The 24,662-nt window shown below is 43.5% G+C and overlaps 1 protein-coding gene across 16 annotated transcripts in view; it reads right to left on the bottom strand.

The window, feature by feature from the left end:
* Window positions 1-24,662, bottom strand: part of AUTS2 (activator of transcription and developmental regulator AUTS2) — a 1,102,353-nt gene that overhangs the window by 46,281 nt on the left and 1,031,410 nt on the right. For all 16 annotated transcript variants that reach the window (XM_087889442.1, XM_087889478.1, XM_087889448.1 and 13 more), the window contains one exon: window positions 881-1,346. In XM_087889442.1, coding sequence (XP_087745568.1) covers window positions 881-1,346 — 466 coding nt within the window. The remainder of the gene's footprint in view (window positions 1-880; window positions 1,347-24,662) is intronic.

Below are 24,662 nucleotides of genomic sequence, written 5' to 3'. Positions count from 1 at the left end.
AGATGGGAAGAGAGCAAGGAAGGAAAAATAAGGAAAGAGGGGAAGGAAGAAGAAAGGAAAATGAAGAGAGAAAGAAGAAGAAGAGAAGGAAGGAAGGAAGGAAGGAAGGAAGGAAGGAAGGAAGGAAGGAAGGAAGGAAGGAAGGAAGGAAGGAAGGAAGGATTATAATGAGAGTGAGGGAAGGTCTGAGGGAAATCCTGCCTTGGCACATGGCCACCACAGGTGCCATCCCCTCGACATGAGTGACGTTGAGCTGGCCACGCCCACCCCAGCCCCCTGAGGTCAAACACAACCCTAATGCAGCCTTCAATGAAATTGCGTTTGATACCCCTGGTCTATAAGAAGCCCAGATATTTTATTGGAAATCTATATGGATAAAGGCTGATACTTGTCTGAGCCACAAGTTGGTTTCCCCTTTATTTATTTTTAATTTTTAAAATAAATCTAAAATTGAGGAATGCAAGAACTTGATAGAGGCTATGGGAGATGTTGCTACACATCTCTGGGTTTCATTAGCAGAAGCGTGAGGGATCCAACTGAATTATTTAGTGCTTTATTTTTCTTGTCTGATTAATAGTCTCTCCTTAACACTTGACACAGCAAGAGCCTTGTTGTACTTTCAATCCTTTAAATTACAGACAACAGTACTGGAAACTGGCACCTCTTTAGCTTTGTGTCTAGTCTCAGTTTCCAGGGTTGGCCCAGAGTTTTTTGGATTATGGAAGAAGATGTTATTTATAATTTATTGGCTGTCTTCCAACACTCCCACAGCACTCACCCAAATAAAGAGCCTGGCCCCTTTTCAAGACATGTCAACATCTCTACTTTTACAACCCAGCAGATGAACGGATGCTTGGAAAACGCCCAGCGTGATCCTCACCTCAAGCTGTTGAGGCTTAAACTGCTGCTGTTGTAAGCCGACAACTGTTGTGCAAGGCTACGGGAGGGAGGACGCAGCTGAGAAGGTGGACGGTTTGGATGGGCTGGCTGCCCAGGAGAGGGAGGTCTCGGTGGATGTTGTATTTGGGAAGGAGGAACTGTGGGAAACTGGGCCTCTTCCAAAGCTGGTTGCTTCTCTGGGACGTCCGAATAGGAGGAGCGAGCAGGGTGGACAGCAGCAGGCTCTGGAGAATGTGCCTCTGTTGGTGGCTCCAAACGAGGTGGGACCAAAGGCTGAGAAACTTGAGGACAAAGATCCTGAGGCACAACAGGGTCAAGCGATGGCTCTTTCCCACCGTCCTGACTCTTCTCTTGGCTCCGTTCTAATCCTGATATTTTGGGGAGTGCCAAAGACCTGGCCTCTTGATCTTCATTTTCTGTTAGCGTAACAACTCCTAAGTCTGTATCTGGAAACAAAAACATCAAACAGACACACACAAAAAAAAGATGGTTGGTACAATAAGGCAAACTACACATACTCTGAAGCTAGTGGTGGCCAAAATTGTGGAAACATTTTGGGAAAAGTGTATTTTTGAGGTTTGATGGCTAATAACACCACTTTTTTTGGGGGGGGGAGAGTTTCAAGATAATCATATTCCATTGCTGGAATGGCCTGGGAATAGCCCAGACCTTAACCCAACTGAAAATCTATGGAGCCGATTAAATAAACTTGTTAGTCAGAAGCGACCCAGCAATAAAACCCAGTTAATAGAAGCAATCATTCAATCTTGGTTTCACATTATAACAGCTGCAGAACTAAAAGACTTGGTTCACTCCATGCGAAGACGTTGTAAGGCCGTCATTCAGGCTAAAGGTTACCCAACTAACTGACATGGTGATAATTTTTGTAGTGCATATCTCGTTTTTTCTATGGTGATAACTGTTGTATATCTCATTTTTTTCTACGTGTTTCACTTTTCCTCTTTATACCGTAACTGCTAGTCTAATAGCAAATCCTTCATAAAAGTTATTGCATTACATTCTTGATCAAATTATCTTTCCATTGATATATAATTTTATGCTACTACTCCCCCCCCAAAAAAAAAGTGGTGTTATTAGCTAGTTTTAGAAAATACATTTTTCCCAAAAGGTTTCCACAATTTTAGCCACTACTGTACACTTTAGCACGTTAGGTTAATGAACCAGAGTCTGACTGTGTTGAATTTATATTTACTGACAAAGAAATAAAGGGAGACTAGTATAGATTTGTCGCAAAAGGGACTAACTTGCAAAGGCTCCTGGATTGGGGCTGAAAGCGGAAGCAATTATGCTCCATCCCATATTTGGGTAGACCAGGCTGCCCTGATATTAAAACAAGAACAACAAAAACAGAGTCTGACTGATTTTGTATTAATGTTTTACATCCTGATAGAAAAACTAATCATGAAAAGCTAACCATTTGCAACCTGATCTTTATGAGGGAAGATGAAGGATCAAAAAACAACCATCCCCGACTTGTTTACCAAAGTGAATTAACAAAATTGCCAAAGCCACGAGCAGTTTTCAAAAAGAAAGAGTACAAATATATTAAGCAATAAAATTAAACCCTACATGTGAAGAAATGCAATGAAACTCCTGTTTACCACAAGTGAGTCAAAGATGAATGTCAACTGCAAGAGCATCTTGGGTTTACAGCGTGGCATCGAAAGAGTAAAGGCACTCTTTCTTGTGATTATTTTTTAAGCCTCCTGAGATGACAAATTGAGATGACTCAATCCGTTTGGTGCCAACAGAGCTTCAAAAGCTTTCCTAGATTATCTCCACATAAACAACACTCCTGCAACAGATACCACTGAAATTAACAAGCTGTGTGTGACAGCCAAGGAAAGCTTTTGAAGTTAGTTGAGTGGAACCTCTTGAAGGACACTTAGAAATGGGGAATTTTACTCATGCCGGTACGTTTTATGGTGATGCCTATTTGTTCACTTATTTATTCGCTCACACACAAAATCATAGCTCTGGTCACAGGGGTGGGTTCTACATTTTTTTACTACTGGTTCTGTGGGTGTGGCTTATTTTGTGGGTGTGGTTTGATTGTCATGTGACAAACTTTTTTTTTTATTATTTTAAATTTGATTTATATGCCACCCTTCTCCGGAGATTCAGGGTGCTCAGCAATAGCCTTAATCATTTTGTATATTTATACAAAGTCAGCTTATTGCCCCCACAACTGGGTCCTCAATTTACCTACCTTAGAAAGGATGGAAGGCTGAGTCAACCTTGAGCCTTGGCGAGATTCGAACCTGCAGTAATTGCAGGCAGCTGGTCTTAATAACCGGCTTAATAACAGGGTGCCTTAGACCACTGCACTACCAAGGCTCTTCTTTAGGATTTAGCAGAGATACTGGTCTACCAGGCTTTTAACTGCTTGCAAAGCCGTACCGGTCTGCCCATTTGTTTTTCGAGCGCACCGGTCTACCCATTTGTTTTTCGAGCGCACTGGTCTACCACCACACTGCCTTTTACCGCTGATCAGCTGTAGGGCGGCCCTTTGAAGCCCCGAGGCAAGAGTTTAAACAGTTTTTTTCCTTCTAGCCAATCAGCTGGGACTCGGGAGGCAGCAAATAGATTGGGGGCGGGGCCAGGCAGAGGTGGTATTTACCAGTTCTCCGAACTACTCAAAATTTCCACTACCGGTTCGCATGAACCGGGGAGAACCGGTAGCAACCCACCACTGTCCGGTCAGCTTACAAAATCAAAACGATACAAAATAAGAATTTAAAAAAAGAATCCAGAAAAAGAATCTCAACGAAAAATAAAAACACCACAAAAGTACACATAACAAGGTAAAAGATGGCTTCCAGGTCTGACAGGGTCCATCATTCAAGACAGCCAGCTCTTGAGAGCTCATTTAAAGAGGGTCAAAATGAGAACCATATGAATCTCAGGGTAAATGTTGTCCTGGGGACGGGTATCATGACACAGAAGAACCAATTGTTGGGTCCCACCAGATGGCACTTTCTAATTGATGGAACCAGAAACATGCCGAGTGTATCAGAATGTATGGCTTGGGCAGAAGTTACAAGGGATGGGCAGTGTCTCAAAGGAGAATAGTTGTAGCTCAGGGTTGAAATGAGAGGTCCTTGGTGTTCTCTGAGTTTGCTTGTTTTCTTGCAGATGTTTCATTATCTAAACTAGGTAACAGTATCGGTGCTAGTCACTGATCAGTAGCACTGCTGACGTTACCTAGTTTGAATATGCAGAGATACAGGCAGAGCACCAAGGAACCCTCAGTCCCTCAAATAAACAGGTTCATTGTCATGAAGGGCTTTATAAGCAATAACCAGCACACTGACTTGTACCTTCTAGCCTACTGATAACCCAAAAAAACCCAACAGCAGTAGAGATGTTATGTGGGCCTACCATGGCACTCTTGTAACTGCCCATGCTACTGCATTTGGGACCAGTTATAGCTGCTGAGTGGTCTTCAAGGGTAGCCCCATCTATAGCTCATTACAATTGTTTAGATGTGAATTATCAAAGCACATGTAACTGCCTTAAGAGCCTCCCTACTGAGGTATGGGCACCACTGTCATAATAGGTAAAGTTATGCAAAGGTTTCCTAGTCACAACTTCCACCTGCTTCTCGAATAAGTACTGTAAGTCCAAAAAGATCCTCAAATTATGCACTAGCTCTGAAATAGAAAGTTGGACCCTATTTCCAGGTACTGTGTTTTTCCGAAAACAAGACCTCCCCGGAAAATCAGACCTCCCCGAAAATATTTAAACGCATGTGCAGCCAGTCCCCGTCATTTCCTCTGGTTAGGGTTAGGGAGACAGAGCTGGAAATCAGGTAAGATGGCAAGAGGAGCCCCGTCTTGCTCCACACTTCCCAAAATAATAAATCCTTCCCAAAAATAAGGCCAAGCACTTATTTCAGGGTTCAAAAAAATGTAAGACAGGGTCTTATTTTCGGGAAAACACAGTAAATATGGAATCACTCCAGACTCAGGCAGTCCAAACATCCACAGCCACTCAACCTTATCTGGATTCAACTTAAGCCTTTTCCTCCCCATTCAAACCCACACTGTCTCCAGACATTGAAACAAAGTGGAGCTATCGTCAATAGCTAGTCATTGAGAGCACACCGTTTACTGAGTCAGCTTTTTCCATGAGGCAGTATTTTTTTTTTATTTTAAAAAATCGTAACCATTTTAAGATCTGTACCTCAATTACAACTGTAATTGAGTCCAGTATTATGGTCATAAGATGTTGTGGTTGTTAACTCAGGGCATCACATGACCGGAGCCAACTTTTCAGCATTTTTTCCACCAGTCGTTAAGGCAAATTTTGCCAGAACTGGAAGCAAATGCTCAAAACTATAGACATGTGACCTCAGGATGCTGCAAACAGCCATAAAAGTGATCTGGTTGACAAAGATCCAAAATACGACCCCATGATTTTATGTGTGTGTATGTGTACGAGCCAGGGGTGGGTTCTACTTATCTTTACTACCGGTTCACAACGGGGCCTTCTGCATGTGCAGAAGCTTCCTGATGACATCGGGGTCGGTGGGCGGACCCTCCCGCTGGTTTTACTACTGGTTCTATAGAACCGGTCCGAACCGGGGGCAACCCACCACTGGTGCAAGCATGTGCAGTCATTGTAACATCAAAATCAGATGGTAAGTAGCTTTCAGGGGATGGGGTTCTTCGTAATTCGAAAAGTCGCAAATGAGTAGTCGTAAGTCAAGGACTACCTGTAACTGGAATTATTTTTACAACTCTGTAGTCCCTTTATTCAGGGTAGAGTGTTTAGTGGTTGTAGGCCCTTCCTGACGGCTAGGTAAAGTTCACAGCAGATATTTTTTCTTTGACCCCTGAGAGAGAAATATCTGTCCTGACCAAGGATTAAACTCTCAACCTTCCTGGTGGGATATGAGTGTCTTTAGGCCACCACACCACTCTACCAGTAACTAGAAATGACTAGACCAAAAAAAAAACAAACTTAAGCAATTTCATGCCCTAGTTTCCTATTTATGGTCTGTTGCTTTGGCCATGCACAAGTGCGTTATCTGCAACTCCTCCAGTTCAGGAGTCCTCCAGTTCAAGACTTGGAATATCTACTGCGGCTACCAAGAGATGAGAGAGAGTAAATCGCTTGTCTGGTGAAAAGACAAAGGTTTCTTCAAGATGAGATCCACCAGACTTCCAATTCCTTCTTACTGGATGCATTAAACCTTAACTGTCTTCCAATTCAGCTATTGTAACTTGAAAAGCGATGAAGGCTGCCAAGGCTTAAAATTCTTCTCAGTTGCTGAAATCCACAAAGACAAATTGAGGGAAAGCTCTGGACTTGTTTTAGTCCCATTAGTTTTGTACACACAGAGGCGGAGAGCTGACAGGGCCTTGGCAGACCTCACAGAGCTTCTACTTTATGGCTGTCGTTTTGGGTAAACATTCATTAACTCAGCCAGCACTCCTGTCTTTTTCCAAACCTCAGAAGATTTGGGAGCCTCGCAGCATGGAAAACCTTTGTAAAGAGCAGAGGGGAGCAGGCTTGGAAGCCCAAGTTACTGCTCCGTGACAAATCTAGTTTTATTAAAAACATCTGAATTGGCTTGAAGATGCATTTCCAAGTAAGGAAAGAAATGCAAGGATTTAAAAGCAATAATAATAATAATAATAAACGAAGCAACACCTTCTTCCAGAGACAAAGATGGCCATGAACCCATCATTAAATGAAGGTTGGGTGTGCACAGGTAGTCCTCGATTTATGACCACAATGTAGCCCAAAATTTCTGTTGCTAAATGTGAGATGGTGGTTAATTGAACTTGGTTCCATTTTACGACTTTCCTTGCCACAGTTGTTAAGTGAATCACTGAAGTTGTTAAGTCAGTAACACGGTTGTTAAATGAATCTGGCTTCCCCATTGACTTGGCTTGTCAGAAGGTCACAAAAGGAGACCACGTGGCCCTGGGACATGCAACTGTCCTAAATATGAATCAATTGCCAAGTGTCTGAATTTGCATCACATGACCATGGGGATGCTGCAAAGGTCATTAAGGTCATAAGTCACTTTTTTAATGCTGTTCTAAGTTCAAAAGGTCACCAAATTAGCTGTTGTAAATCAAGGACTAGCATACAAAAAAGAAAAGATGTCACCTGCCAACAAAAATGCATATAGTCAAGGTTATGGTTTTCCCAGCTGTAAGAAAGGCTAAGCACCAAAGAATTGAGGCCTTTGAACTCTGGTGCTGGAGAAGACTCCTGTGAGTCCCTTGGACTGCAAGGCGATCAAATGGGTCAGTCCTAGAGGAGATCAACCCTGACTGCTCTGTAGAAGGCTAGATCCTGAAGATGAAACTGAAATACTTTGGATACCTAATGAGAAGGAAGGACTCACTGGAGAAGAGCCTAATGCTGGGAAAGATTGAGGGCAAAAGAAGAAGGGGATGACAGAATGAGGTGGTGGATGAAGTCACTGAAGCTGTCGGCATGAAATTAAATGGACTCCAGAGGATGGTAGAGGACAGGAAGGCCTGGAGGAACGTTGTCGATGGGGTTGCGATAGGTCAGACATGACTTTGCAACTAACAACAACAACAAAGTCAAGGACTGTCTGTATTTTGAGTTCATAAGAACTCAAGAAGAGCCCTGGAGGAATAACTCCAGTTTCCCGTGTTGCACAATCATTCAAGGGCTATATCTGAGGAACTCACAAGTCTGGATGAGAAGTTAAGTATCCTCTTTTTTTAAAAAAATTACTTCCTCTTAACCAATATTCAAGGCCTGCAGTCTGAAATTCCAGAGGAAGTAAACACCCATAACTTCTGTTTATTTATTTGCAGGGTTTTCTACCCTGCCAGGGTCCCAAGACTCCAAGCAATTTATTAAAAAGTTGAAAAACAAGATGTGCTTGTACATAACATCAACAACAACAAAAAAGATTAAAAGGCATCCCAAAGCCATAGAGGCAGATAACAAAAAAAATCACCATCAAATGCCCATGTGTCAAAATAATTTTCATGCCTCTGCGTGAAAATCAGGATGCTTGGCACACCTCTGGGAGTGTTGCCCAGCAAGGGCATACTCCAGGGAATTACTGTCTTCAGAGGTGTGTTCTTTTGAACTTTTGTGGGACATGATCCTAAATATCTCTTCTCTGCTTATACACCACTGAACAGTTTCCACCTGGAAGAAACCATCCCCCAAGGAATCTGGAACTAGGCTCTCTGTTGTCTTCAAAGGCAGCCCATGGAGAGTTGTATTACTATAATTAAAGCAGGTGTTGATGGTTGAGTCACTTTCACCAGACACTTCACAATCTGTAACCATGCCTGACATCTAACTTATGTACCACCTAATCAACTTAGAAATCACAAAGGATGTCAAGGGGCCAAGATGTTAGTGAACAAACAGTAACTCCATCTTGCTGGAATTCAGTCTAAGTTTGTTTCTGTCCATCTAGACCAGTGTTTCTCAACCTTGGAAGCCTTGGAAGCAGTGTTTCTCAACCTTGGAACCTTGAAGATGGGTGGACTTGAACTCTCAGATTCTGGGAGTTGAAGTCCACCCATCTTCAAGCTACCAAGGTTGAGAAACACTGATCTAGACTTTCATAGCTTGTAGACACATAGTCAGAATTTCCATAGCATCTCCAAACCATCTCGGCCAAGCAATATATAGTTAAATAACATGTATATTGATTTATTCTTCTTCCTAAACCAAAGAATGATCTTCCATGAACTTGTCCAGATTCATTTTTTGTTGTTGTTAGTTGCAAAGTCATGTCCGACCCATCGTAACCCCATGGACAACATTCCTCCAGGCCTTCCTGTCCTCTACCATCCCCCGGAGACCATTTAAGCTCATGCCTACTGCTTCAGTGACTCCATCCAGCCACCTTGTTCTCTGTCATCCCGTTCTTCTTTTGCCCTCAATCTTTCCCAGCATTAGACGCTCCTCTAGGACTGACTGGTTTGATCGCCTTGCAGTCCAAGGGACTCGCAGGAGTCCTCTCCAGCACTATAGTTCAAAGGCCTAAATTATTATTTTTTAAAAAATATTTTTATTAAAGTTTTTTTTTTAAAAAAAGAAATATTAACACTTTCTTCTTTTCAACAGTTTCGCATCATTAATCCATACTTATACATTTTCTCTCTCTTATCCTAAAGGCCTCAATTATTTGATGCTCAGCCTTCCCTTATGGTCCAACTTTCACAGCCATACATTGCAACTGGGAAAACCATAGCCTTGACTATACGCACTTTTGTTGGCAGGGTGATGTCTCTGCTTTTTAGTATGCTGTCTAACTTTGCCATAGCTTTCCTCCTCAGGAGCAAGTGTCTTTTAATTTCTCTCTCTCTCTCCCCCCCTCTCTCTCTCTCCCTCCCTCCCTCCCTCCCATTTTCTTTATACCTTCCCTTACTCTTTTCAAACTAAAACTCCAATTGCTCTAGTCTTCCTTCATAGTAGTATATTTGAGCTCTCTTATCATTATGCCAATAGTCAGTACCTCCTTCTATTTTGCAGTGCCATGTCCTATTTCACAGAACCTGCTATGCAGGGGTGAAATGCTCCCGGTTTGGATCGGATCGCCTGATCTGGTAGCGATGGAGGCGGGTGGTTCAGAGAACCGGTAGCAAAAATCCCTGCCTGCCCCCATGCCTAGCTGGACAACGCAATCATCAGAGGTTTTTTTTTTTTACTTTTAAAAGCATTTTTTCTACAACCTCTTCGGCCAAAAAAATGCTTTTAAAGGTAAAAAAAAAAGCCTGATGATTGTGCAGCTCAGCTGGGATCGTCAGAGGCTTTTAAAAGCATTTTTAACACCCTTTTCAGCCGAAGAGGTTGTAGAAAAAATACTTTTAAAAGTAAAAAAAAAAAGTTGGCCACGCCCACCCAGTCACATTACCCCCTGAAGCCACGCCCACAGAACCAGTAGTAACAAATTTCAGATTTCACCAATGCTGCTATTCCAAGAGCTCAGAAATGATCAATGAATGATTAGGAATCACAAGTTTCTCAAACTCCCTGTTAATCTATTCCAGCATGTTGTATGCACCCACCCAATGTATCACTTAAATCAAGCTCTTACGTGCTATCTTTGGGATGAGTGATTTTGCGCCAACTCGGAAAGCTCAAACTGCCCAAGGAGCTGCTGATCCAGTTCTACAGAGGAATTATTGAGTCTGTCATCTGCACCTCTATAACTTTCTGGTTTGGTTCTGCCACCCACAAGACAGACACAGACTTCAGAGGATAATTAGAACTGCAGAAAAAACAATGGCTACCAACTTGCCTTCCATTGAGGATCTGTATACTGCACCAGTCAAAAAGAGGGCTGTGAAAATATTTACAGACCCCTCACATCCTGGACATAAATTGTTTCAACTTCTACCCTCAAAACGACACTATAGAGCACTGCACACCAGAACAACTAGACACAAGGACAGTTTTTTCCCAAACGACATCACTCTGCTAAACAAATAATTCCCTCAACACGGTCAAACTTATTCACTAAGTCTGCATTACTATTAATCTTCTCATCGTTCCTATCACCCATCTCCTCCCACTTATGAGTGTATGACTGTAACCTTGTTGCTGGTATCCTTTATATTGACTGTTTCCCTATGACTATCATTAAGAGTTGTACCTTATGACTCTTGATTAATGTATCTTTTCTTTCATGTACTCCAAGAGCGTATGCACCAAGACAAATTCCTTGTGTGTCCAATCACACTTGGCCAATAAAGAATTCTATTCTATTCTATTCTATTCTATTCTATTCTATTCTATTCTATTCTATTCTATTCTATTCTATAGGTAAGTGGCAAAATGACTGCCCCTAGGTAAAGAATGCTCAATAGGACCAGTTTTGGCGAAGAATGGCAGACTGTCTTCCCATCTGATGTGACAACTTTGTTTTTGGCCAGTGTCCCACAACCATCTGTTGTCTTTAATTCTGTTCCATCGCTGGCACAAAGCTTTCACGCCTCCGCAATTAATTTAGCCTAATATATATTACTCCAACTGTCACTGGATCTCTGCAGCATGGGTAAGCAGCCTGCTGCCTTCTGGGTATCTGGAGTTGAACTACTGCAATGGAAGTTCAAAACATCTGGAGGACATCATACCTAATGTCTTTCCCAGCCCTGCTAGTAGACATCTATGGACGGAACGATCCTTTTGCGTGCAAAGTCTGGATTTTACTGCTGAGATACCGAGATGTCCTATTTTACAGCCTCGGGGAACTGTAATTTTGAAAGAAAGATTGATGCCAAGATTGTAAGAAAGCACATCCAGTCAACACTCAAAAGCTTGGCTCCTCCAGAATGGGAGATGCAATTATAGACCAAAATCTGCCACACAAAAACAATAATCTATGTGCTTTGCTTGTTGACAAAGCCTCTGTTGCAATGGAAATATTAAACTGCCTCCCATCAATTATAGTAATAAAATAACATGTGGGTTTCTTTTTCATCCTTCAGCAAAGTTCTGTTCCATGAAAAGCTGGTTGCCCCCAGGGTGCAAAGCTTTCCAAGAACATAATACCCCATTTTGCTTCTGTTTTGAATTTGTTCAACAGTCATTTGAGACTGACAGTAAATGGATAGTTGGATTTAAGCTCCTAACTCTTTGCAACACTCCCCAGAGGAAAAGGGGGAGATAAACCATCCTTGTTTTGGACAGATGCATATTTTAAACAGCTGGCTTCCAAACCACAGGAGGGCCATTTCTTCATATGCACACAACCGTATAAAGCTGACTTCTAGTTTGATATGGCAATGTTGTTAAATTACAGTTTCAGCTCACTCCTGAGTTAAGTAGCCATCTTCTTATCTTTTGATTGCTTTATTACTTGATTGGTAATCAGAAAACGTTTCCTGTCTAAATTACTGGCCAGCGGCACAATTCATGACGTACAACAGTTCATTTAGCGACTGTTCAAAGTTACAATGGCACAGGAAAAAAAGTGACTTCTTGTTGTGGTCTGCCAGCAGCCTGCGGAGCTGGCAGCGGAGTCGGACAGCGATGAGGCTGAGGAAGAACATGGGCCAGTCCTGGAGGCGTCTGAATTTAGGCAGCCAAAAACCTTACTGACAACTGAAAACAGAAAACCAATTATTTGAATCAGAGATCTGATGGTTTTGATTTAGAAGTGGGAGAACTGAAACACTTTGGGAGTGAATCACATGAAACAAGGATAATAGAGCTGGAAAACACTGGTAAGCAATTTAAAGCAGATGTGGCAGATATTCTTAAAGTAAAGGTATCTCTACAGGATGAGGTGACCCACCTGGAGGGTCTATGACAGGAATGCTTACCTGGTTGACCAGCTTTGGGGGTGGGAAGGAATTGTATATATGAAGTTTTATCACAGCAGTTAGAGTAGGCGCAAAAAAAATACAGTTTTGCAATGCTACCAAGGCAATTTTGGAGTGCTGGATTATTCTAGTTATTTATAAAAATAGTAATTGTCTTTATCTTTATCTTTATTTGATTTATATACCGCCCTACTCCCGAAGGACTCAGGGCGGTGAACAGCCAAACAATAAAATACATAAATACAAAATTTAAAAACAGAATAAAACCGAATTAAACAATTTGGCCCAGACAGATTTAAAACACCCCAATCATTTAATTGTGGGAGAAGTATCGTAAGAAAAGGCTTAGAAACATACGTCACACCTAGCTGCCATATATCAAGTATGCGGACTGTCTACTATTCTTTCTAGAATACAACTGTTAGCCATTCTGAAATCCAGAGCAAACACGTCACTCTTAGCTTTAAGCTGCTTATTGGGCTTGCCCCACGGGTCGGCTGCTGGGGATTCACAGGGGTTCGGGAGAACCTCTAGGTAAGATTCTCTGTAGTTCTGAGAACCCCCAAATCCCATTCCTGGCTTGTCCCGCCCACCCCTCCCCTCCCCTCCCCGGAGTCTCCATGCGGCCTGTTTTGAAGTGCAGGGCATGTGCGGAGACTCGGGGGAGGGCAAAAAATGGGCCTATCAGACGTTCAGGAAGCCCAGGGAGCTCCGGGCCACCGGAGCCCAGGGAGGGCAAAAACGCCTCCCCCAACCGTGGTGCAGGAGGCCGACACCCATGGTCACATCCACTCAGCACCCGGGCAGAGAACCCCTTGCTAAAATTTTTGAAGCCCACCCCTGCCTTGCCCTTTAGGTTCTCACATATTTGCATAAAGTGTTGCACACATCTTGATATATAACCAATGCAACAGTTGAGTCTATGGCTCCCATTACCATAGGCCCTGCCCCTTGCGTTACAGAGAATGTGTAGCAGTAGATTCCCAGGATTTTTTTCAGCCCTAGTTGAAGATATTAGGAACTAAATCTTAGAACATAGAATAATAGTGTTGGAAGGGACCTTGGGGGTCTTGGAGTGCATTGTCAGAAGAGGAATTACTGTGTTTCCCTGAAAATAAGACCCTGTCTTATATTTTTTTTGAACCCTGAAATAAGTGCTTGGCCTTATTTTCGGGGAGGTCTTATTATTCTGGGGCACATGGAGGAAACCAGAGGAAATGGCGGGGCCCAGCTGTGCATGTGTTTAAATATTTTCAGGGAGGGTTTATTTTCAGGAGGGGTTTATTTTATTGCATGCACTCAAAAGCCCGATTGGGCCTATTATCAGGGGATCTCTTATTTTAGGGGAAACAGGGTATTTTGTCCTCATTCGCATATCTCAGTTTAAAATATAGACATATGAGGTCTTGGGGGGGGGGGAATTAATTTGATAAATAAATAAAATAATGGAAAGGAGGGACAGCCCAATCCCCTGCTCACCCAGGAATCCCTAGGTCATTTCAGACAAATGGTTGTCCAGTCTCTCTTTGAAAGCCTCTAGTGATGGGACACCCACAATTTCTGAATGCAAGCTATTCCATTGCTTGATTGCTCTCACCGTTAGGAAATTTCTCCTTAGTTCTAGGTTGCTTTTCCCTCCTTGGTTAGTGTCCCTCCATTGTTTCTTGCCTTTTGGTGCTTTGGAGAATAGGTTGACCCCCTCTTCTTTGTGGAAGACCCTCAAATATTGGAACACTGCTATCATGTCACCCTAGTCCTTCTTTTCATCCTTAAGCCTCCTGAAAACAAAACAAGGGCTCACCAATGGAACTTGCTTAAAGAAAGCATTCCATAATAGAATGCTGATCCCTCCCTTCCAGATTAACAATTGGGTGATTAACCTGGTGACTTTTTCCTAGATCTCACACCCTTCAAAAAAAAAAAAAAAAAAAACACACACACACAAAAACAACAACCCTGCATTGTCACGATCAATATAAAACTCTCATTGGACTTTGGATAGAAAGTGGTTAACTCTGGCAACCGAGGGTCATGCAGAATTTGTTTCTTTTTATTGCAGCTAAAGATAAATGTTTATTGGTCATTGGGAGGCTAAATCAGTGCATTTGATGCGTTGACAGCAAATCAAACAAAATAATCAATACTTTCCAATTCGTTCTATTGACTCTCTTCCCTTGCAGCCCAAGGCACAAAGCTTGAGATGGTTGTTTAGATAGTATCAAATTGCTCAAGTTTTGAGAGTGTAAGCAATTTATTCAGGGTTTTCTGATTAGCGTTTCTTTAATGCTCTTGGGCTTTCCAAAAGTCAAGGGCAATGGAAGCAGACTGAAGCATGACTGTGCTTTGTCTAGACCAAGAATGTTATTTGATACAGTTAAACACTTCTGTTATTAAAGTACAAGAACTGGCCATGCTAAAAGTCCTTGTTCCAGGACTTGGCCATTTTCAAATCTAGTGCAAACTATTTCAACCACCTATGCCCGTGATGGTGAACCTATGGCATGTGTAGCCATATCAGTGGGCATGCGAGCTCAGCTCCGGCGCATATGTGTGCACCGGCCAGCTGATTCCTGGGTCTTCTGGGCCCACTGGAAGTAGGGAAACAGGCTGTTTCCTGCCTCCGAAGGGCCTTGGGGTGGTGGTGAAGGCCCATTTTTCTTTCTCACCTGGCTACAGGGCCTCTCTAGGAGTCTGGGGAGGGAAAAAACGGCCTCCCTCCCCCCCGGTGGAACTGGAAGTTATCAAATGGGGCATTTTCGGCCTCCGGAGGACCTCCAGGAGGGGGGAGGCTGTTTTCGCTCTCCCCAGATTCCTAGAGAGGCCCTGGAGTTTGGGGACAGCAAAAAATGAATCTTCCAGACCCACCAGAAGTTGTTAAATGGGCAGTTTTCAGCTTCTGGAGGACCTCTGGGGGAGGTGGGGAAGGCCGTTTTCGCCCTCCCCAGACTCCTAGAGAGGCCCTGAAGCCAAGTGAGGAAGAAAAACGGGCCAACTGGGCTATCGCATGCCAGGAGGGAGGGGGGGTCACATGCACATGCGCAGGTGTGGGGCGCATAGAATTATGGGTGTGGGCATGTGCACACATGACCCCCCCCCTGCTTTCTGGCACGTGATGGCAAAAAGGTTATCTATCTTATGCCTTTATCACTCCTTGTGTTGAGTAACGCAATTGGGTTTACATTTTCTACTAAGCCATGGATATGGTAGGACTTAATACAACATCTCGGGCACAATGGTTCAGCGGTTAAAGATGCTGAGTTTGCCAGCTGAAGAGCTGACAATCTGGTTTGAAATCCAAGCTCCATGCAACAGGGGGAGCTCCAATTCCTGCCCCAGCTCCTGCCTATCTAGCAGTTTGAAAGCATGCAAATGCGAGTAGATCAACAGGTACTGCTTTGGTGGGAAGGTAAGAGCCGCGGTGGCACAGTGGTTAGAATATAGTACTGCAGGCTACTTTTGCTGACTACCGGCTGCCTGCAGTTCTAATCTCTCCAGGCTCAAGGTTGACTCAACCTTCCAGCCTTCCGAGGTGAGTAGAATGAGGACCCAGAGTGTTGGGGGCAATATGCTGACTGTGTAATCTTCTTAGAGAGGGCTGTAAAAGCACTGTGGTATATAAGTCTATTGCTATTCCATGCACCATTCATCTACAGAAACTCCCACAAGCTTCACCAGCTTAATCCTACTGGCTTTCAGAAAGTCTGGATTAGTTCTGTGTAAAACAGGGGTGTCAAACTTGATTTCATTGAGGGCCACATCAGGGTTGCGTTTGACCTTGGGGGGAGGGGCAGGCTGGGGTGTGTGGCCAGCTCAACGTCACTTGTGTTGGGGGCGACTGTGGTGGCCCAAGCGCTTTGCCAGGGAAAACGGAGCTCAGGAGGGCCGCACGCTGGCAGAGGCACTGTGGGCCAGTCAGGGCGAGCCAGATCTAAGTACTCCATGGGCCTTGAGTTTGACACCCTTGGTATAAAACATGTTTCTTAGTATAGCAGGCAGAAAACTCCTAGCCTTATGGGAAAGATGGGAGGACGATAAGAGCAATGCCCCTTAGAAAGGAATAATACAAGCAGGCTCTGTTGGATCAGCCCCTCTGCTCTGTAGCCTATTCACAGTGACCAACTAACCGCATAAGGAAGCCCATTAGTCTCCCAACAGGTGGTCTTTAGAGGCAGTCCCATTACCATCAAGACTAAGCGTTATTGATATCCAAGACTTGGTCCAACCCCATTTTGAAGCCTGCCAAAGTTGATAGCCAGTGCCACACCAAATTCCAAAGTTTAATTACTCATTGTGCACAAGTTTAATTGAACATGGAGGTAAGCCAGGGTTCGTGGTTTCCCCCGCTTCCAATTCCAACACAAACGGGATGTTGAAGAGGGAACGAAGGGTTCCATTAGAGAGGGTTCATTAGTCTTTTAAGACTGGAAAATCTACACAGGAAGGAGGCTTTGTAATAAAGGAGAAAAGTGCAACGGAAAACCGTTGCCTTCCATAATAATTTAGTTGTACATTCCCCTGAGACATTCTGAGAGTGAGATAGGCAGTATTGAAATTAGGAAGGAAGGAAGGAAGGAAGGAAGGAAGGAAGGAAGGAAGGAAGGAAGGAAGATAAAGAAGGAGAAAGTGTGTGTGTGAGAAAGAGAGAAAGAGAGAGAGAGGAAGAGAGGGAGGAAGGGAGGGAGGAAGAGGGAGAAAGAAGGAGAAAGTGTGTGCGTGAGAGAGAGAGGGGGAGGGAGGGAGGATGGAAGGAAGAGGGTGAAAGAAGGAGAAAGTGTGTGTGAGAGAGGGAGGGAGAAAGGAAGGAAGAAAGAGGGAGAAAGAAGGAGAAAGTGTGTGTGTGAGAGAGAGAGAAAGAGAGAGGGAAGAAGGAAGGAAGGAAGAGGGTGAAAGAAGGAGAAAGTGTGCGTGAGAGAGGGAGGGAGTGAGAAAGGAAGGAAGAAAGAGAGAGAAAGAAGGAGAAAGTGTGTGTGTGTGTGCGTGTGTGAGGGAGGGAGGGAGGGAGGGAGGGAGGGAGGGAGGGAGGGAGAGAGGAAGGAAGGAAGGAAGGAAGGAAGGAAGGAAGGAAGGAAGGAAGGAAGGAAGGAAGGAATTGAGAAAAAACTCTCAAGTATCTCAAGAATGGAGATGAAAAGAAACTTCTTTACAGAGAAAAAAAAATCAGAGATATTGTATTGCATTGCTAGGCAGATTATGGAACAAAATTAAACTCCCAGTGCATTGTCATAAGAGGAATTATTATGTCCTCATTCACATATCTCATTTTAAAATATAGACACATGAGGGGGGGGAGAATTAATTTGATAAATAAATAAAATAATGGAAAGGAGGGACAGTTTGGAATTGCATGTTGCACCAAACCATAGTTTGTTCAATCACACTAATCCAGATATGGGCAATTTTTTTTTCTATGATTACTATTTTTAACCTTTGAGAGTGGTGCAAATATATCCAGTGATGCAGAGACACCCCAGAGGGGGTTGGGGGAGGGGGCTGCAAAATTTATCAGATCATTTTTCTTTCTTTTCACCTTTGGAGACAGTTTACAGCCTCGAGATAGATGTGTTAAATCTTGGGGATATATTAAGCCTTGCTTATCACAACTCTTTCCAAGCTTTAAATAACCCCAAGGAATTAAAGAAATCACACCATAAAAATCAGCAAATCTTCCAACAATATTTTTCAGTCAAACCGTAACATGAGGACCAGAAACTGCAGGTTACCCAGCCTTACATTAAGCCATAAATCATGATTTACAAATCATGACAAATTCTTACTGAATGTTGGGCGGTTCCTAACAATAAGAACAGTTTGACGATGGTACCAGTGACCAGAGAAGTGGTAGGGCTCCTTCACCAGATGTCTTCAAGGGGATAGCAATAGTCATGTGCTTTGTTGTTCAGTCACTAAATCAGGTCTAACTCTTCTCAACCCTATGGACCATAGCAAGCCAGGCTCCCCTGTCCTCCATCGTCTCCCAGAGTTGGCCCAAATTCATGTTCATTGTGTTGATGACACTATCCAACCATCTCATCCTCTGCCACCCCCTTCTCCTTTCGCCTTCCATCTTTCCCAACATCAGGGCCAGAACACAAGACCTGTGTTCTGACAGATGAGCACAATTCAAAGCGCACTGACGATGTCTCCTTGAATGGTGACGAAATGTTTGCCACCAAACTGCCAAGCTCGGAGCTCAAATCAACAGCCTAACTACCAACCCGAGCTACTAATATTCAAACACATTTCAATCAGGGCCTTTTCCAAGGAGTCTGTTCTGACCCAGCCTTAGCAGAAGCAAGAAACAGACTCCTTGTCAAGAAAACCCCCTCTTTATTTACCTCTTGTGAATTAATTGCATTCACCCACCGAAATGTCCAGGCAATAGTCCTTCAAGGAGTTAACTGCAGTACAGACCTCATCAGTTCCTTGCGGCCGTGAGCTCCCAGCCGAAAGGCTGCAAATTAAGTTCTGGCAAGTAGTCTTTATGGCACTAAACACAATGAACAAAATCTTCAGAAATACGAACGGTTGTCTCCTATGACAACCACTCTCCTTTCCTTCTTTTTATTCCCCAGCCAGGGAGGGGCCATTCAGCATCCACGTGTGCTTTGCTCCCGAGTTGACTCCTTGTCCTCCATTGTTCACCTCTCCAAACTGCTCTGCGCATACGTGCATCTGCAACAGGCCCCAGCTGTTCTTCCTCCTCACTCATATCAGCCTCCAAAGGCAGCTGCCTCTCCGGTGGCTGGCAAATGTCTGATCTATCTCTGTGTCTGATGCAGAGCATCCATCAGAGCCTTCCCCAGACTCCAGAACTGGCCCAAATTCCTCCCCAACCTCCTCATCATCTGAGTCTTGCTGCCAGCTGAGTCTGCTGGCAGCTGGCAGGCCACAACAAAGTCCTCTCTTCTCATTTGCTGGCCAAAATATTTGAAGTTCAGTTTCAATTATTTGTCCTCCAATGAACAGTCAGGATCGATTTCCTTTAGGATTGACAATCATATGATAAGAGGACTTTAATTTAGTTCCCTGATTCAGACAAAGGATTGACCCCCCCCCTTTCATGGCACCTTTTTACAGACAGTCCCTGGGTCAACAACATCCAATTTTAAGGACGGTCCCTAGATATGAATAGGCTGCCTACCTATTATTAAAAATGGTGGATGGCATCTTCTTACTTGAGCTGATGTTATCACTGAAGCTGCACCTTCAGGAGGTTCTGAAGACAGGCATTTTTAATATATAGCCTGTTTTCAGTGGCTTCTCAAAGCCCTGCATGACTTCACCACTTCATTGGCTCAAGGAAGGAGAATACCACCTGCCATTTTCAATAACCAGCAGCCCGTTTGTAAGTATGAGTTTTGACTTAGATACAAATTCAAGTTAGAGTCAGGGAGTGCAGAGAAGAGCAACAAAGATGATTAGGGGACTGGAGGCTAAAACATATGAAGAACGGTTGCAGGAACTGGGTATATTTAGTTTAATGAAAAGGAGGACCAGGAGAGACATGATAGCAGTGTTCCAATATCTCAGGGGCTGCCACAAAGAAGAGGGAGTCAAGCTATTCTCCAAAGCACCTGAGGGTAGGACAGGAAGCAATGGGTGGAGACTAATCAAGGAGAGAAGCAACCTAGATCTAAGGAGAAATTTCCTGACAGTTAGAACAATTAATCAGTGGAGCAACTTGCCTTCAGAAGTTGCAAATGCTCCAAGCTTTTAAGAAGATGTTGGATAACCATTTGTCTGAAGTGGTGTAGGGTTTCCGGCCTAAGCAGGGGTTTGGACTAGAAGACCTTCAAGGTCCCTTCCAACTCTGTTATTCTATTTCTATTTCTATAATCAGGGGACTGCCTGTATTCGATCATGCTTAATTTCCAAACTATAACAACTGTCACACCACACGCTAGTGGTTAAAGAAGTCCCTCCTGAAGCATGAATCCAGACCCATTGAGCCAGTCCCTCTCTCTCGGCCCTAGGAAGAAGGAAATGGCAAAACACTTTTGAAATGTTGCCAAGAAAAAATGCAGGGACTTGCCCAGGCAGTCACCAAGAATCAATGCTGACTCGAAGGCACTATGTATGTAGTATGTATGTACTCATGCATGTATTTGTTGCCTTCAAGACAGTCTTGACTCTCGATGACTGCCTACACAAGTCCCTGCAGTTTCCCTGACGAGATAAATGATCAGCCTTGGAGTTCCATGGTCACATGAACAGTATCTTGTGGAGAGGTGCATGTGGAAAGCACATGGAGTGAATGAAGGTATGAAACACTAAAAAAATAGGTGTTTGTGACATAATTGAAGGAACAGAGTGAGTGGTGTGGGCCAAGTATTCAGTCTCGACTCTTGGTGATTGGCTGGACAATCCCTGCAGTTTTTCTGATGGAGGAGAGGGAGGGGGAGAGGGTGGAGGGGAGAGAAGAGAGGAAGAGAAGAGGAGAAGAGAAGGAAGAGAGGAGAGGAAGAGAAGGGGAGAAGAGAAGGAAGAGAAGAGGAAGAAAAGAAGAGAAGGGGAGAAGGAAAAGAAGAGAAGAGAAGAAGAGAAAGAAGAGAAGAGAAGAAAGGAGAAGAGAAGAGAAGAGAAGAGAAGAGAAGAGAAGAGAAGAAGGGGAGAAGAGAAGAGAAGAGAAGAGAAGAGAAGAGAAGAGAAGAGAAGAGAAGAGAAGAGAAGAAGGGGAGAAGAGAAGAAAAGAGAAGGAAGAGCGAAGAGAAGAGAAGAGAAAAGAAGAGAGGAAGAGAAGGGGAGAAGAGAAGGAAGAGAAGAGAGGAAGAGAAGAAGGGGAGAAGAGAAGGAAGAGAAGAGAAGAGAAGAGAAGAGAAGAGAAGAGAAGAGAAGAGAAGAGAAGAGAAGTTTTTTCACACCAGCCATTTAACCTTGTTACTGAATAAATATATTCTCTAAGAAAGGGCAACCCACTGCATTATAAGGTAACTTAAATTGTCCGGGCTATAGAAAAGCAAAGCAAACTTAAGACAATCAAGCATAGCTCATTGACCAAAAGCAGCCTGTAGGTTTGCAAATGCCCCGGTGAAGGGCTTGTCTGAACACAATTATTGGGTTAAAACAATCAGCCAGAGATACAGAGAGAGAGAGAGAGAGAGAGAGAGAGAGACGAAGGGATCAAGGAGCAGAGAAGTCTCTGGCTGAGAACATGACAGTGGGAAAGCCTACCTCCCTGTCACCCTTTTTGCAGCTTGGACTTGTCAGCCATCTAATCTTGTTTTCTTAGCCAGTCAAGCCATGACCGTTTCTACTCCAAGGTTCTTTGTTTGGGTAGGATTTGGATTCATCAAGCTGTCACTCTTGCGTTAGGGCAGGGAGGGGGAATGGGGAACGCCTCCAAAACATACATAAGATTAGACAGGATTTGCTGTCAAACCAAATAACAATCTGACATTAAAAGCTCCACATGGAATTTCACAGCCAGTTCCACCTTATGTTGTCAGAGAAACATAAAAGGCAGATTTCTGAAGGGAGGGGGAGGAGAAATGGCAGAAACAAACGATTGTTTTACATTTTCATCTCGAGTTCTCCCATCTGGGCTCCTACGAGAACCTGCCTGATGCAACATGGCAAACCTTTAGGAAACAAATAACTTGTGTGGGATTTAACAGTATTCAAAGCCTGCCCGTTTTCCATCAGAATCGGGGCAGAATATTAAAGTTTGCCAAAAAAAAATGTTTCCTCTGGGATGGGGGCCAATTCTAAACTGCTTTTTGGAAAGCGGTAACCCAAGAAGGAAAATATATAAGGACAGAAAAGGAGAAATGTAAAAAGTGAGATGCAACCCAGGTTTCAGATACCCATTTGGTTCATTAAATGCATCCAATGGAGGAAAAAGGATTGCATTCAATATTTTAAAGAGTGCCTTAAATGTTAGAAAGTATTAAGATACTCATTTCATCCCTTAACACCCTTGAAGCCAGAGATGGTATTTAGCCAGTTCAGGCAAACCGGTATTAGAGATCTGTCACCCGCCCAGGCGCAATCCCATCCTATACTGCTGTGTTTTTGATGCTGCACGCATGCGCGGACAGCACGTGTGCGCAAATTGCCGTGTTGTTTGACATCACATGCATGCACGGATGGCACGTGTGCACGAATTGCCCTGTTTTGTGATGTCGTATGCATGCACACATGGGGCGCGTGTGAGCAAAGTGAGCGTGCTCACATTTCCCGTGCTGGGCGAACTGGTTGCTATAGTATGTGAAGGCCACCTCTGTTTGGAGCTCCAAACTTTCCCCCAAAATTAGCTGGGGTGCTTTTTTTTGACCCCCTTCAGAGTCATTATGGGATACCTGCAAGCCCATAGCAAGCTAGCTGTCCAACCAGCTCAGAGATGCAAACAACAAGAACAACAACAACAACAACAACAAAAACATCATCAGCCACATCCCCAAAGGTGTCTCCAGAGGAATAGTTGGAAAAAAAGAGTCCAAAGGGGAAGTGACAAAGGAGGACGCATCTAAGGGATAACATGTAAAAAAATAGCATTTACAGGGAATTCGTAAAGTCAGAAGAACAAAAAAAATTGTTCTACTTCCCTGCGATTGGTCCTTAACAAGAGCTAGAACCTCAGAAGACAGCCTCCTCCTTTCTGTTTACCAGAGGTCTACAACAGATGTGACCCCATATAGCATATGGATCCAGAGTGACCCCACTGTCTCTACTGATGTACACACAATCAGAAGAAATAGCAATCACTTACACCAGTGTTTCTCCACCTTGGCCATTTTAAGGTGGATGGACTTCAACTCCTAGAATCCCGGGAGTTGAAGTCCACCCATCAGAAAGTAGCGAAGGATGAAAAACATTGACTTATACTAGGGGTGTCAAACTCGTGGCCCGTGCGATGGATGTGTTATGTGCTGGCCATGCCCACCCCCGGTTTAGCGAAGGGGGGGGGAATTGTGATACATCACGTGAAAAAAAGTGACACCATGAGTTTGACACCCCTGACTTACACCATTATACCGCAGGGCAGATCTAGTTCTTTCATGGAAGCCAGAAGCATTTCTGGAAGAAGATTTGAGGGAGGGGTGGCTCTCAGTTTAAATGTGGCAGAGTACCCTCCCCTGAATGTGACTTGTGGTCTTCCCCAGCAGATAATGGATCATATAGAGATTAGCTTGTCATCTGAGAGCTTACATAGGAAGAAAAACACACTTTCTCCAATTAACAAATACTGCACTTAATTGGATAAATGGTCTAGATATCAATATATATAGAGAGAGAATATAATTTTTTGGACTGTAAGACACACCTGACTATAAGGCACATCTAAATTTAGAAGAGGAAAACAACAAAAAAAGTTTTTTGCCTTCGCGCACCACATTTTCTAGGCCTCTTTTTTTTGGCCCTTTTCCAGCCTTTTTTCTGCCTGATTTCAAGACTTTTTTGGCCCGTTTTTTGCCTTTTTTTGGCCCAGTTTTTTTGGATAAAATGAGCCAAAAAAGCCCCATAAATGGGCCGAAAAAGCCTAAAATACGGGCCCCCCAAAAAAGCCTCAAAAACAAGCCGAAAAAAGCTTCAAAATGGGCTGAAAAAAACCTTGAATAAAGGCCAAAAAAGCCCCCAAAACAAGCCGAAGAAAGCCTTGAAAACAGGCCAAAAAAAGCCATGAAAATGGGCTGAAAAAAGCCCCAAAATGGGCTGAAAAAAGCCTCGAATACGAGACAAAAAAAAGCCCCCAAAACAAGCTGAAAAAAGCCTCAAAAATGGGCCAAAAAAGCTCCTAAAACAAGCCGGAAAAAAACTTCAAAACAGGCTGAAAAAAGCCCTGAAAACGGGCCGCAAAAAGGTCCGAAAATGGGGCATGTGGAAGCCAAAAAATGGCTGGCGGGTGGGCGGGGCTTTGGCAATATTTGGTCTATAAGACGCGCAGACATTTTCACCCCCTTTTGGGTGACAAAACAGTGCGTTTTATAGTCCGAAAAATACGGGTACTTATTTTGAGAAGTCAGAGAAGCGGCTGGAGAAAAAGTCTCACAGTAAAATATAGGGTGTTCAGACATTCCTCTTGGCTCTTTTCTCACTTAAAACAGGTAAAAAATGTCACACTCCGATTATCTGAAAAGACTTCCTTTATTTGAGAAGGCTGATGCCTTTTGCCAATTTCAACCTGGGTATCAAATGTGTCTTGCTAATTTCAACCTTGGGGTTAAATCTGTTTCAATGCAATCTCTAATCTTCTGCTGGAATTTGGCTGAAATATGTATAAATGCAATCTCTAATCTTTCACAGGAATTTGGCTGAAAGGTCAGAGAAAGAGGCATGGGGGAAAGGCTGATTGGTAGAAGCTTGGATTTCCATCCTACATTCCAATGGTGAGATTTTCTTCAAAACCATCTTCTCCTTTGAGGAGAAAAAAAACACCCCCAGAGGGCAAATCCTTCCTACATTAAACCAAAGGAGACAGGCAACAAACAGAACAGTCCTAGCTGTAGTAACTAG

This window comes from Pantherophis guttatus, chromosome 1 (genome assembly GCF_059756535.1).
Source record: "Pantherophis guttatus breed Tessera chromosome 1, ASM5975653v1, whole genome shotgun sequence".
NCBI classification, from domain to species: Eukaryota; Metazoa; Chordata; class Lepidosauria; order Squamata; family Colubridae; genus Pantherophis; species Pantherophis guttatus.
This window is presented reverse-complemented; position numbering and strand designations above follow the sequence as displayed.